Below are 15,242 nucleotides of genomic sequence, written 5' to 3'. Positions count from 1 at the left end.
GGACTGTGACCATCATGTGCTGGATGAGGTCATAGTGGACAACGAGGCTGAAGTCAGTGCAGAGCAGGACACCTGTCCCATGTGGGTAGACCTGGACCTGTCCCTCATTCAGGATGGTGAGGAGATTGTGACAGGTGGAGTCCACCTGGGATAGAGTAGGAAGAGTCCTCCAGTGACAAGGTGGGACCCAAAATTTGGGGAAAACACCTTCCAAACAATATTCTGACATATTTGTGGATCCCACTTGGAAGGAAAAGTTCGTATGAGAAAGGATTAGTCTTGGAGATCGGGTGAGGGCACCCCTCACCAAGGAAACAGAGTTTCAGGGTTGATAGGAGCTACAATGAAAAATTTAAGGAAAACAGCTTCCAACCAAGGTTTTAATGCATTTAACGATCTTACTTAGAAAGAAAAGTTGGACTGGGATTGGAGATGGGCTGAGGAGTCCCTTCCATCAAAGAAACCCAGTTTGGGGGCATCCTGGGAAATTTGGAACATAAAGTGCCTTACCATGACGTCAGCCCTTTTTCTGTGTTTCAAGGTCAAGGTGACCCCATAGACTTCCACAGACAATGCTTGGATGCTTGGGACCTTCCCCTTCTGCTGCTCCTCCTTCTAGAGTGTGACAATAAACGATGTCACGTTGTCACCTGTGCTAGTCAGGGTGAGGACATAGGAGCACGTACCAGCGATGTTGAAGGCCATCCCATCAAAGGTGACATAGGTGTGGCCACCTGTGGTGCTGGGTACCTGCGAGGGACACTGGAAGAAACCACTGACAACCTTCCCATGGCCACCACCAGGACAGGAAGTGTTTTGGCACTCCACAGTGCCACCAGAGAGGCACTGGCACATCTCCTGCTCTGTGGGGTAGAATGTCTCCCCACCTTTGTAGTAGACTCCATGGTGGCTGCAGCCGCAGTGGGACATGGGCACACACTCGTCACCGCTGAGCATGACACCATCCTGACACATGCAGCCCTTGCGGCACTGCCCTTGGCATGTGGAAGAGTCAGCGCCGCAGATGTGCTGGCAGGTGTGGGAGCAGAGCTCATAGGAGCTGTTGGAAGGACAGGGAATATCTGCCAGGAGACAATGGGATTCATGAGGAACCAGGAAATTCCAAGCCAAATCCTGGAAGTTTCCTGGAATTCAAGTGCAAACTTCACCAAATACAGAGCTTTTTAGCCCATGGCAAACGCTCAGTTTTCATCCCTGTGCACATGACGAGGGGCATCATCAAATGACAATCCAATGATTATCTGATGATGATCCAATGATCATCCATAAGGAATATCCCAACCCATTACAATAGGAATTCTTCCACTAAACCACCCGATTTCTCACATTTTTATGGAGAAAAATGGAACACTCACTCAAAGAATGGGATTGCTCCACACTGGGTCCTTAACTGACCTCCAGGCTGGATCTCTTTAACCCAATTCCACTATTTTTAGTACATTTCTTGGTGGTTCTCCCTCTAAATTATCCACTTTGTAGCCTACACCAGGAAATTGGAGATTTTGAGGAGGTAAATTATTCCAGATGAGACAACTTCTACCTTAGGAAGGGTTTATTTTGAGTGAATTATGGCATCAACCAAGACTTTGGGTGGGATTCCCATGCACTTCCGGGTTGTTCATACATGGATTTGGCGTAGACTTGAGGATCCTTTGTATACTGCTGAAGAAAAAACCCTCCCATTGTCCCAGTTTACAGTAGAAATTATCTGTCCTCCACCTCTCAATGGACACATCAGCAGCCTGGTGGTGGTGGCGTAGAGGGCAACGATTGGACACATCCTTTCTTCCTGATAGGGGAAAAGGCAGGAGTCATGGATGCAGCTCTGGAAGTACTGGTGGCCATCAACATGACCATGACATGCTCTGAAGAGTCCATCCACTTCCAAAATAATTTCACATCCCATCCCAGAGACTTCCTGCTGCAGCCAGGAAGGTGCAAGTGTCCTGGAACATTCCACTGTTGACCTCTCACCACATCCTGGGACATCTGTGACCTTCCAGCTGCTCCTGAAGGCATCTGGGTCTGACGTCCCATGGTTGTTCCTCATCATCATGTTGTCGCTTGCAGCGCCACTGTAGTTCCCACAGAGCCCACATAGGGCATTGGTGAAGCCACTGGGCACCATGGTGGTGATGTGGCTGTACCAGTCATAGGTGACAACAAGGCCAAAATTGGTCATTTCCACCACGTCCTGCCCGTGACGATAGACAACAATCTTTCTTTCCCTGTTGTGCTATGGGAGATTGACCAACTGCTCATCAGTCTGGGGAGAAAACCATAGAAATTGATCAAATTGGGAGACTGAGGGTAAACTATTTTCAACAGCCAGAGCAACCAAAAAGTGTCAATTGAATTAAATTTTGAATTGAATTAAATTTTGAATTGAATTAAATTTTGGATTTAATTAAATTTTGGATTTAAGAGAATGAGAAGGACCAAGTCCCAAGAGGAGACTGATCAACCACTCATTGATCTGGAACAAATGATGTTCATTTAATTACATTTCAGATGTTCATGGGATGAGGTTTGGGACGAGGTGGACAGTGTGGTGAAAAGATAAGGGATCATTTCCTAAACTCACCATGATTTTTCCAGGATGTTCCCTGCTGATGCTGATGGTCTTGTTGTAGACTTTGACTGTCACCACAGTGATGGATGACACGAGGCTGTCACTAAGGTTGCCTTTCTGCATCCAACACCTGGCATCCCACCAAATTTTGAGTTTCCTCACACAACCCTACCAACAGGTAGGACACACACATGCCCTGGAAGATGAACCCCTTGCCATCAAAGGTCTCATAGTGGGTGGCTCCAACAGCAGTGCAGACCCCAAAAATTTTGGGATAACAATCCTGGATCCTCTCCTCCACCCAGCATCCCTCCTCAGTGCCACAACCAGAATCCCGGCACACTGTCTGCCGCTGTCACACACACAGTGTTGGATGCAAGTCAGGTCACGCCAAAATTCCTCGCCAAGGCCATAGAAGAAACCCTGAATGAAACAGCCACATTCAGAAGGGGCGATTCAGGTGTTGGCATCAAGGACAAGGCTCTCGTGGCACACGCAGGTGTCCACACAGGTGGTGACAGCAGCACAGCTGGATGACACAGCAGGGATGTTGCAGGTAGGGAGGCAGGCGAGGCCACAAGTGCTGTAGGTGCTGTTGGGCGGGCAAGTGAGAGCTGGACAGGGAGGGAGACAGTGGTCAGGGTGGGACAGCACATGGTGGGACAGACTTCTTTGACTATCTACACAAATACCCTGCAGACTCCATGGATTTTATGGAGTCTCCATGGACTTTCTAGCCCTTCTACCTGGACTTTCTGGAGTCTCTGCGGACTTCCTGCTCAGACTCCACGGACTTTGTGGACTTTCTACGTGGGCTTTCTGGAATCTCCTTGGAGTTCCATGGATTTCCTGATTGGATCTGCTGCCATGGCCTTTCTCAACCCATGATCCCATGGATCTTTAGTCCCACATCAATTAGCCTCCACCCACCCCAAGGAGTACTTTCACCCAACCATCCTCTACTCACAACATTCCAGCTGTTTCCTCCAGTGGGAAGCACTGATCCTCTCCTCCTGGCAGTCATCAGCATAGATCTCAAAGAATGGCACAGGGCATTGCGATGCCCCTCATTGGCACACAGGTCATAGATACAGTTCTTCACATAGATATTGGGACTGATAGTGTCATGACACGACTGGAATGGCCCAGAATGTTGGGACAACTTCCCACACCAGGTCTCTGCCTTGCATGTAGAATGCACCTGGTCCCATCTGCACCGCCCACAGTCACCATCACAGATGTCCTGGCAGTGGCCACTCTCACTGGTCGCCTTCCAGCTCCACCCAAACTCCACAATATCCCACACTTGTTTTCCATCAGGAGAGAGAGTCATCCTGGGGATCCCCATTGTTGTTCCCACAAATTCCGCAGTTGTTTCTAGAAAGAGGAGCTGGAAGTTTGATCATTACATGATCATCCCAGCTGTAGAGGACCTTCAGCTTGAAATTTGATTGGATCAACGTGGATTTACCCTTCTGGTGGATGTGGACCTTCCCGTGGGAGAGGAAAATGGGGAGGCACAAGTGGTGGTTGCTCACCTGGAGGACAACAACAACCATCAAAACAACCAAAATGCATCAAAACTAGGCATGGAGTTCAAGAAGACTGGAAGTGTTTTCATACGAGGGTTACCTGCACACCAGGAAATCTGGGAATTATTTAGAAAAAGACCCTCAAGATCATTGCTAAATATGTAATTGCAGCAAAATTTAAAAAAATTGGGAAATTATGATGGTTTTTGCTTACCCTCACCATCCCATTCTCTGACTGGACAGCAGTGACAGTCATGTTGTCGACTTGGATGGTGATGGAGCCGATGCAGGAAACTTTGGAGTTCTCCTTTTCCTCCTTTTTGACCGCAAGAGAGAGAGCAGGAAAGGTGGGATCAGGATTGCAGATGGTGGTCAAGGTGTAGGCACATGCTCCCATGAAATCAAAGGTTTTTCATCAAAACTGCAGTAGTGTGGCCCATCAGAGAGCCAACCGGTGGAGAAAGTCTCCTGGATGCACTCTGGTTGGTCCAGCCACCATCTCACACCTCTCCTCACATACCAAAATCCTCACAGGAGACTGGTGTGGGGACTGAAAAAAAGGGGAAAACCCATTAATGGTCAACTGCACAACACCCAGCCATTGGGGTGACACAACAATGGACTGACTGTATTCACTGGCAGCACAGAGCCCCAGGAAACCATATCCAGTGTGAGTCTGGAACCCAAACACCAGGAGCCCAATGGACACCTGTGAGTTCTCAGCACTCTGCATCACTGCACTCATGGTGATGCTGGCCCAGGAGAAATCTGTGCCAGGAATGGCCTGCCATGCCATGGTGTTGTCTGGCCAATGGGTGAGGGTGGTGGTGGCAGTGGCGGGTGCAATGAGGATGGCATGGCTGTACTGGCTGGGCACACTGCTAAAGCGGAATGCAGGGCAATGGGCGGTGGCAGGTGGGACAACAAGGAAGAAGGGATCTTGCCAAGATGACCCACTGAAGAAAAACACCACCTGCACTGCCACTATGCACTGATGTTCGGGTGGGAGTTACGGTTCACTGTTGAGGATTTTTTGCAGGTTGAGGATTTTTTGCAAGACAATGGCCACATTCAGCTGATGCACAATCCAGCCTGCTTGTAATAATGGATAATGGACACGTTCACAAACAATGGATAATGGACATATTCAGAAATGGAGTCAGTATGTCCTTGAAAAAGATACAAGAAGAAGAGTCATCAGGACTCACCAAGTTTGTCAGCAAGCTTGAGAAAGGGAGAAAAAAGAGAAGCCATGGGCGGACCAGACAACCACAGCAAGACGTGTGAAAAATTAGCTGATACAATCAGCATTCTATTTTAGACGCGTGAACAGCTAGGATTAACCAATCATGTATTAGCTATAGACACGTAAACAGTAGAAATTTATTATAAATATAGCCCTTTTAGGAATAATAAATTTGGCTTCACTGGACCATATTGGTTATGGTGTGATGTCCCTGAACCTCTGCACCCCACAGTTCACCACGAACATCTGCACCTCCCCTACCGCCATGGCCACAGTGGCATTCCTGCTCCCGGTGCTGCAGTTGATGGTGTTGTCTTCATGCGTCACCACATAAACGAAGTCAGCCTCTGTCTGCAGTGGGTTGGGCGGCCACACGTAGCTCCTCCCCCACACTGTCTTTGGGAGGAACTGCTCCACCACAAAGTCAAAGCCAACAGATACCTTGACACACGTGTGGCCACTGAGGACAGCCACAGGGGTGTCGGCCACCACAATTGTGCCAGTGACGTCCAGGCTGCTCTGGAGCTGCAGGCTATGCTAGGGCTGCAGGAATAGGTGGAGCACAGCAACGGGGACATATGTGGGCCCAGCACAGTGGAAAGTGGTGCTGGTGGTGATGCTAATAGTGATGGTGGTGGGGTCGGTGGCCACCACAAACTCAGTCAGGCCATAAGTTTAGTTCCCAACCGGTGTCACACATAGTACCTGGTGCCCAGGCTCTCCATAGGCAGGAGGGCAGTGGCACCCACAGTGTAGCCATTGGTGCCGACAGACGTCACAGAGATGTCAGCACTGGCCTCAACCACCAAGGTTTTATGGGAAGTGTGGCTTCCATCACGTTCCAGGCTAGCAGGAAAGGGCAAGGGCACAGTGACATCTGGCCTCAGGGTGATGTTCCAGGTGATGGAGCCGCAACAGAGCGTCACTGACACTTGGGTGTCAGCAGGGCCATAGGAGGTGAGCAGCAGCTGCAGGTACATGCTGGGGGACTCGTCGTTGTTCTGTGGGAACACGGCCAGGAACTCCCAGCCCTGGTAGCTGGCACTAGAGAGTGCTGGGAAAACGGGGAGAAAAAGGGGGCCTTGGTTAATGTTTATATTAACCAAGGGGGTTATATAAAGGGGGCTTTTATATTTTTATGTCAATTCTATATGTGTTTATACATCAATTTCCCTATTTTACAGTAGGAATTGTACTGAAATTACATTAAAGATATGACTGCACTATACAATTTCTAGAGTCTATTTTTGTATATTATCAAAATAGAAATTCTATTTACAGCTTGTTATGTTAATAAACAACATTTGTATTCTATTAACAAATTATTAAAATATATTAATGTGTTAATAATATGAAATAATGTATTATTAACTAGTATTAATTATATAAAATACTATTCCTTTAATACAACAATATTAGTAGATATTTATATTAGCGTACCCTGTGTTCATTTTGTATTCATGGTATTTTGTAATATACTTTAATATATTACTACTTACTAGCACATTGATAAAATATTAATAATATAAGACTCATATATCAGTAAAAATATGTCAATTACATTTTAACCTGCTACTCTGTTATTATACTGTTATCCATTATTTAACTCAGTTATATTGTTTTTTATGTTACTATTATAGAGACATATTAATTATAACACTGTGATATACAATACTTACATTTAAATACATAGTAATATTTTTTCTGTTATTTTGTACTTAATTTTGATAGAAATATCAGCAAAGATTTATTCCAAATCCATAAATATTAAAAAACAATTAAAGTAGTATGATAATAAATGGTGTGGCTATTGAACTTATTTCAGTGTTAATCATAGAAGAAGATAATTTAACATGTTATTTTTATAAATATATACAACAGTACGTGGTTTATATTTTCTCTACAAAATTATACAGATAATGATTTTAAATAATTTTATTTCTTGTTTTCATAGAAACGGTTTGGGAAAAAATGGTAAAAATCAAGCAAAAATAAGCAGTAAGGAGCAAAATTGCAAAGGTAGAGAGTATACTGGAGACTAGAATTGAATTAATATACCATTGTATTGTACTATATTGCAATATACCCTACCATTATGTGTAATTAATATAAGAATTATGAGAGTAGATATTACTCTCATAATTATATTATGATAATATAATTATAATAATATAATTATTATTATATGTAATATAATCATTATATGTAATTATATTATTAAATGTAATTCCCATACATTGCATACAGTTATAATACATTATAATATATAATAACATAATATCATTCATATAATATTATGCAACTTTATGCCATATTACATTGTAAATTATTCTTTAATTGCATTATATAATTATATTTATAGTAATTTATATCTATTCTATCATTCCCAATTATCTCTTAATAACTAGATATAGTTATATATAATAGCAATATAGTGTGCTACATTAATTAATGCACTATTATATTAATAGAAGATATATTACATGTTTTTATAGCTCACATCTTTTGTATCTCCATATAAGCTTTTAAATAATTTTATACTGAATTTTCACAGAAATTAATATTAAAAAATGCATATCAAGAATAATGATAATAACAACATAATTACAGCAGAGTAGATCATATGTTGAGTTTTCTATTTAATTACAGTGGAGACTGTATTACACATTCATACGGAACTACTGTAGTGGATGTATATTATTAATTTATGCACAACATATAAAAATATAAATAAGTACTAATAAGCAATTATTGTCCTATTAATCAATACTATGCTATTAAGTTACACTATGTAATATTATTACTAGTCAATTAAAATTGTACATATTGGGTATAAGATAAAATGTATATAGAAAAAAATATATAAAATACCTAGAAATATCTAAAAGGAAAACAAAACAGAAAATATTTTAAAGGGTCAAAAATGTTTTCGGAGTTTTTTTACTGCTACAAAAAACCCAACATAGCTGTTTTTTGCCTCAAAACAGGTTAAAAACTGGGTATCTTCTCCTAATTTAAAAAACCCAAAAATAAAAAATAAGAATTTTTGAGATTTTATGGGGAAAAAACCAGGAAAATGCGATTAAAATTTATTAAAACTCGGTGTATATATAGAAGCCCATCATAAGAGGCTTTTTAATTTAAAAAATAGGGAATTGGGGATAGTAGATTAAAAAAATAACTCTGGTGATTTTTTCTGAAAAAAACCTGAATTTAAGTGTTTTGGGGGGAAAATAGGGAATAATGAGGTTTAACTATTAATAAAAAATAGGATTAATGGGGCCTTTCTGAAATAATACATGAAAAAGAGTTGCTTTTTCAAGAAAGGGGACTTTGAAGAAAAATCAAGAGAGAAATGAGCAATCGCGATTTTAAGAATTAGAACAGAGTGAAGTTCTTTCTTTAAAAATAGCTGAAACTTAAAAGAGAATTCAAGAGGGCATTTTTCCTTAATGAATAATTTTTCAAAATAAAACTAAATAAAATAAAAGAAGAAACAAGAAAATGTTAAGGGAATAAAAAGGGGGTTTTTTAATTTAAAACACTATAAATTGGGTTGATAAATGGTTTTAATGAAAATCAGAAAAAAGCCAGGAAAATAAGGAATAAAAGGGTTTTCTTAGTTTTCCTTAAGAACCAAATGCTTTTATTAAAAGAGAGCAAATAAAAGGACTTTTTTTTTCATTTACAAACACCTTTTAAAAATAGATCTTTGTTCCCTGGGAAAAAAATACAATTCCAGCATATAGATCTTGTGGTTTTGTCCTGGTAAAACACTAAAACTGAACATTAAAATTTTATCTAAAAACAAACAAACAAACAAAAAAAAAGCCACCAAAAAAACCCCACAAAACAACAAACCAAAAAGTAAACTAACATAACCAGGACAAAGTGCACTTTTTTTTTGTTTTCTGTAGAAAGTGAGGGAAAAGGGAATTTATTTTCCAAGAATATTAATCAGGCATTAATGAAAAAAGAAGAAGATTATAAAGGGGTTTGGATTAAAAAAAGTATTTCAAAATGGGATTTTTGGTTAAACATAATAAATCTGAGAGGTTGCTGAGAGGTTGTTGGAAAAATACAAAATGAGGGAAGAAGGGATCTTTCAGGCAAAAACAAGCCCAGGGGTTCAGGATTTCATCTTCTGTGCTAAAAAGTCTGGAAATAAATAAAAAATCCAAGAAATGTGGGGATTTTGCATGGAAAACAGGGATTTTATTTACCACAGAAGGGAAGGAGGAGCCATCAGATCCCATCTTGTGCCACCCCTGTAAAAAAAACACCAAAAAAGCACTAAAGCCTGTTATTTTGTGGGAAAAATCCATGTGACCTCTGAGGCTCCAGAAGCCTCAAGTCACCCCCAAATCACCCCAAAATGTCTTTTAATACACTAAAATACCTCTTTTCACCCCACAGAAACCTCCTGGGGCTTATTTTGGCTCCCACTACCCCCAAGTCCACACCAAACATGCCAAACTCTAAAAAGTTTGTCCAAAATTACCCAAGTTTGGATCAAAATTGTTTTTCTTCCCAAATTCTCCCACTTTGGGTCAAAATATTTTTTCTCCCAATCCCCCACTTTTGGTCAAAATGGAATTAAACAGGGATTAAGTATCCCTCCCCCCATTCTTCTGCTCACCTTGAGGCCACATCACATTCTCCTTCTATATCAGATTCACTCCAAAATCAGATGAATTTTAAATAAAATCACCTGGATTCATGTCAAAATGGGGTCAAAATTCTGACACAGCCCTCCCACCTACCCCTGATGCCCACTCCGTACCAAATTTCCACCAAATCCACACTAAAACTTCACGGAAAGGATTGATTTTTCTCCAACTCCCCCTGCCCCCAGTTTCAGTATATGGATATTTTTTTTCTCAATATCCTCCAAATTTGGATCAAAATGGGGCTTAACATCCAGGAAAACCCTTCACTCATCTTGTTTCACACAAACCCTCCCAAATACTCAATTTGGCCTCAAAAAGGGGAAGAAAAATCCCACTGAATTTTTGGCATGATGAGGGGGAAAAAATCTGAAATTTGGAGGAAAAGTGCACAAAAAAGGGCAAACCCCTGAGATCTGGGGGGATATGGGCAAATTTTTTATTTTTTTACTGTGGAAAAAAGTGTTTGAAACCCAACATTTTAGAAGAAAAATTATGGAACTTTTGGGGAAAAGAAGGAAAAAAGCCCTAAAACTGAGGAAGGGAAAGGGTAAAAAAACCTGAAATTTGGGCAGATAAAATCCTCAATTTCTGCCTGTCACTAAACAATAAGGAAAACCAGGAATAAACAGGGAACGAAGCCTTCCCACTCTTCCCACTCACTGGCTCCTTGGCTCTTGAATTCCTGGGCTCCTGCGGACACATAGTGTTTGTACCAAAGTCACTCCTTTTATACCCAAATAAAAAATACTCAAGCCACAGCCAAACCATGCAGATTTGGGCAGATTCAGCAGAATTTCAAGATGGGGGTGGGGGGCATGGCCCACAGTTCCAGAGAATTTGGGAGCTGGCAGCTGGATCCTGTCACGGATGGGAAATGATGGGAGTGGAACCCACAAGACATTTGATAGATGTGAGTGACAGGGATGTCATGACAGGTGTGGGACCCACAACAATCATCCCAAATTCCCTGAACTCCCAGAATCGCTGTCCCCATGGTGGCCTCTGCCCCATGACAGCAGGGAAAGGACACCACCAAATCCAGACGTTTTTTACCCAAAATTAATGACCCAAGTCCCAGCAGAGAATCCAGGGTATGGGAAATTCTGGCCCAAATGACTGAAAAAGCTGAAGAAAACCACATGGAAACAGGAGAGACGATGGCAAACAGGGAATTAAAGGGCTTTTGCCTTAAAATAAAGATATAAAAATAGGGAAACTCTGAACTCCACAGAGATGCTCAAAACTCTCCAGAGACAGAGACCCCACCCCCAAAGCCATCCAGGGACCCCCAAAACTACCCAGGGATCCCCTCAGCCCTCTGAACCTCCCAAACCACAAAGTCCGTGAGGGGCCATGGGGGTCCCAGGAAGGGTTTTGGGGTTCCTGGTAAGTGACATGCAGAAGAGAAATTTTCAGTTGCCCTGAAGGCAATGGATGGAGCTTAAAGACTAACTGGCAAAAAAGCTGGAAGGATGTAAAGGTGTGCACAGAGGATCACAAGCACAGCTGGAGCCAGTGGACAAATAGGTAATGAGGAATATAGCGGGGCTTTTGTCAAGTTACGTAACTGGACATGCCCAAGGAAAACGTTCAAGGAAAGGTCATGTGTAATATGGAAGCATTCCGTGAATGTGATTCGAACCAGAGACCTGTTCGTGGTCCCTCCAGGACCATACCCTGTGGCAAAGTTTTATCGCACACATCAGATGAAAGGAGAAATCCTTCAGTGTGTTCTGCGCAGACAAAGAACGCTTGCTTTCTAATGCTTCAAATGGTGTTAGAAAGTTTATTTGCCAGCCAGTTTTGGTATCATTCCCTTGCACGGGCTTACAGATGTAAGGTGAGCTGAGAGAGTCCTGCCGGGCTCTGGGAGGGTTTGGAGTTCCTAGGGGAAATTGGAGGGGGGTCCATGGGGGATATCGGGGGGTCTCTGTCAGCGGGATCCCAGCTCTCTGCCACTTTAACCACCCCGAGAGCCTTCCAAACCACACTGGGACCCTCCTGCACCGCCAAGTCCTTTCTAGGACGCCCAGAACCACACCAGCCTCCTTCCACCCCAAACCTTTCCCTGGGAATCCCAAACAACCTCTCTGAGACCCTCAAAACCACCCCACTAACGCCCAGAACTCCCCGCGCATCTCTCAGCGCCCCAGAGCCGCAAACGCCTCCCGGGACCCCCATTTATACTCCAGGGCATCCCTCAGCGCCTCCAGAGCCCCCAAACGCCTCCGCGCATGCCCAAAGCCTCCCACGGACCCCTCCCCTGCCCGGCCGCGCTCGGCGCCGCCGCTTCCCGCCTTCCCCCTCCCCGGCCTCCCATTGGCGGCAGCGCCCGCCCGTCCCCGCGCTGAAACAATCAGCGCCCGAGCTCGGAACGCCGGGGCAAACCAAACGAGAGCGCGGGCGATGGAGCGGGTGAGGCCTGAGGGCTCCGGAAGGGACCGAGGGGGGAATTTGGGGGGGTCTCGGAGAGGAATTTGGGGACTCGGGAGGGCCCCGCGTCACTTCCCGCATACCTCCCGCAGAAGCTCAGCCTGGAGCAGCGAACGGAGCGCCTGATGCAAAGGAGGTGGGAAAGCAGCCCGGCCTCAAGTGCCCCTCGGGATCCCCAAGCGCCCCTAGGAGGCCCCAGTCTGCTCCCCCGTTCCCTCAGTGTTGTCCTGGGCTCAGAGTGCTCCCCAGACCCCCAAATGCCGCCCCAGACCTCTAAGCGCCTGCCAATCCCCTCCCTTGCCCCGGTGAGACCCAGGCACGCCTCGGGGACCCTCAGCTACCGCACCCGATCCCAGGTGATGCCCCAGACACCCCATTGTGACCATAAGTGCGTCCCGCAGCCCCTCAAACTCCGCCCGAGACCACCAGTCCCACGGGGGCAGTACAGGGTCAGCATTTCGGGGGGTCCTCGCCCCTCCCCAACCTTCTCCTCCCCCCCACCAGCCAGGCCCTGCTCAAGCCCCGCCCCCGCGGGCCGGAAAGGGCAAAGGCGCTGCTTGGCTCCGCCCCCAGCAGCTCCACCCTCGATGACCCCCTCGTCCAATGGCGCTTGGGGCGGTGCCGAGGGAAGGAGCCAGCGCTGGACACGCCCCTGGTGTGCAGGGCCCTGCTGGGCTCTGCTGCTCCCCGGGGTTCCCTGCAGGGAGTGCCGCCGGGAAGGTCACGTGACTCACCTGAGGCGCCATGGCCAATCGGGAGACACTTCTGCAAGCACCAGGGGGCGTCTTCACCCCAGGCTGTCTCCCAGGAACCCTTGTGGCAGGATCCATGTTGGAGGCCGCCTGACTCCCGCAAGACCCTCTGGCCAATGAGGAGCAGCTCTCTGGATACCCTGCAGGGGGCACTATACTCACAGTCACGCGACTCTCACCATGCCCTGCGGCAAATCAGCAGCAGCTGCTGTGCACCTCTGCACCAGGGGGCGCCGCCTGGGAAGCGAGACTCCCATGAGCCTTTGCTGCAGGAGCCATTTCGGGGGTCACATGACTGCCTCGGGGCTCTGTGGTGTGCCCCATATTGGAAGTCACGCAGCTCCCAGGATGCCCTGGGGCCTGCAAGGGAGGCGCTTCCTGAGCCCCCGCCCCAGGGAGGGCCCGGGTTCAGGTCACGTGACCCCCGTGAGGCCCCACAGCCAATCCGGAGCAGTGCACATGATGCCCTACAGGAGGCGCCGTGGCAGCCGCCACTGGGTGAGGCACCAGAGGAGCCTTTGAGGGTCATGGGGGTCACTTGAGGGTCACGGGGTCACTTGTGGGTCATGGGGGTCACTTGTTGGCCAGGGAGTCACTCAAAGGCTGGGAGCTATTGAGGGTCATGAGGTACCTTTGTGGGGCTGGGGGCATTTGTGGGTCAGAGGGGTCACTGGTGGGCCTAGAGGTTCCCCTGCGGGCCAAGGCGGTCATTTGTGGGCCAGGGGCAAGGGGAGCAATTGTGGGTCAGGGGTCACTTGAGGGGCTGAGGGGGCACTTGTGGTTTGGGGAGACACTTCTGGCTCAGCAAGTCCCTTGTGAGGCTGGGGGAACACTTGTGGGACAGCCATCTCCTCTGACATGCAGCCCCCCCAGGCCCTCTTGGGGACCCCCTCCTCTGGATGCTGCGATGCCACCGCCGGGCCGTAAGGGAACGCCTTGGGTAGGACATCCCCGCCCCCAGATTTCAGGGATCTGCCCCTGTGCCTCCCTCAGGTCCCCCTAACTCCCCATTTGCTCTCCTTCTCTCCCCAGGGCCATTGAGACCCTCCTGGAATGCCCACCTGGGCACCCCCAACCCATGGTGGGGACAATAAAGCAATGACACTCCAAAATTGCTCCAGGGAGGTGGGGAGACCCCCAAAACTCCCTCCCTTACCTACCCCACCTTTGGGATTGCCCCAAATCCCTTCTCCCCCAAAGTGTCCCCAAGAGCATTTGGGGGGTTCTGGGGGCTCCAAAGCGGCTGTTGGCGGGGTGCTGGGTGTCTCTAGGGGGTCCCTGAGGGTCTGTGGGGCGTTTGGAGGGGCTCTGAGGCTGAGGAAGGGATTTGGGGGGTTTATCGGGAGCGCTGGGAATCGGGAGGGGTTGGGAGGGCACTGGGTGTCTTCAGGGCATCTAGAAGAGGTCTATGGGATTTTTCGGGGAGACTCTAGGAGCGTTGGGGAAAATCTGTGAAAGGTATCGGGGGTCCAGGAAGGACTTTGAGGGGACGCATGGGCTTTGGAGGGTCTTTGACGGTCCGGGGTCTGTGGGATGTTTTGGGGCTCCCAGGACAGCGTTGGGGGGTCTGTGGGGACTGGGAAGTCTCTAGGGGCGCCTGGGGGCTTATTGAACGCATCGGGGCGGGGAACCCCCAAACCCGTGGGAGTGGGGCTCACCTGTCTTCACCTTCACACGGCCGACATGGCGCCGGGGGTTCTGGTGTCCCTCCGGCCCTGAGGGCGCTGGGGGGGGGTCACGGGGGCGTCACAAGCTCCCCCTGAGCCCCCAAAAATCCCTCGTGCTCCCACTCGCCACTGGTTCCGCGCCTGTTTACTCACTTCCTGGACTACAACTCCCGAAAGACCGCGGGGCCCCGTAGGACGCCGATAGAGCCGGGACTGCGGTTCCCGTCATGCCCCGCGACCCGCGAGAGGCCAGTCAGGGCCGGGACTGTCCCCTAAGCACCGTCCCAGCTGCTCCCCGAGTGCTCCCCTGAGCCGTGAGTGCGCCCCGGGGCCCCGTAAGTACCCCCAC

At 47.1% G+C, this 15,242-nt stretch overlaps 2 protein-coding genes across 14 annotated transcripts in view; one reads left to right on the top strand and one right to left on the bottom strand.

Moving 5' to 3' along the window:
- Positions 1–1,605: 1,605 nt before the first annotated feature.
- Positions 1,606–14,966, bottom strand: LOC135460697 (IgGFc-binding protein-like). Of its 3 annotated transcripts, XR_010443284.1 has the most exons (8): positions 14,885–14,966; positions 13,209–13,463; positions 9,595–9,639; positions 5,334–6,425; positions 4,340–4,675; positions 3,561–4,131; positions 2,606–3,207; positions 1,606–2,287 (listed from the first exon to the last, which is right to left on the bottom strand). XR_010443284.1 is itself a non-coding variant. In XM_064737616.1 (7 exons), the coding sequence occupies exons 3-5, from the start codon at positions 5,636–5,638 to the stop codon at positions 3,910–3,912; spliced, it is 330 nt and encodes a 109-aa protein (XP_064593686.1). In that variant the 5' UTR covers positions 5,639–6,425; positions 9,595–9,639; positions 13,209–13,347; the 3' UTR covers positions 1,606–2,287; positions 2,606–3,207; positions 3,561–3,909. The 3 variants fall into 3 exon arrangements, 1 of the variants encoding a protein (XP_064593686.1); XR_010443285.1 differs by lacking the exon at positions 14,885–14,966 and having other exon boundaries at positions 2,606–3,016; positions 13,209–13,347; XM_064737616.1 differs by lacking the exon at positions 14,885–14,966 and having other exon boundaries at positions 4,340–4,441; positions 5,633–6,425; positions 13,209–13,347.
- The window catches only part of LOC135460696 (uncharacterized), a 35,407-nt gene continuing 32,340 nt past the window's right edge, over positions 12,176–15,242 (top strand). For 5 of the 11 annotated variants that reach the window (XM_064737611.1, XM_064737612.1, XM_064737610.1 and 2 more), the window contains exons 1-5: positions 12,176–12,456; positions 12,567–12,610; positions 12,979–13,724; positions 14,091–14,166; positions 14,259–15,228. In XM_064737611.1, coding sequence (XP_064593681.1) covers positions 12,448–12,456; positions 12,567–12,610; positions 12,979–13,724; positions 14,091–14,166; positions 14,259–14,328 — 945 coding nt within the window. In that variant the 5' untranslated portion in view covers positions 12,176–12,447 and the 3' untranslated portion in view covers positions 14,329–15,228. The other 6 variants (XR_010443282.1, XR_010443280.1, XM_064737614.1 and 3 more) reach the window with 6 other exon arrangements.

This window comes from Zonotrichia leucophrys, unplaced genomic scaffold (assembly GCF_028769735.1).
Source record: "Zonotrichia leucophrys gambelii isolate GWCS_2022_RI unplaced genomic scaffold, RI_Zleu_2.0 Scaffold_89_184143, whole genome shotgun sequence".
NCBI lineage: Eukaryota > Metazoa > Chordata > Aves > Passeriformes > Passerellidae > Zonotrichia > Zonotrichia leucophrys.
The sequence above is the reverse complement of the archived record's forward strand: the minus strand, read 5'-3'. Positions and strand labels throughout refer to the sequence as shown.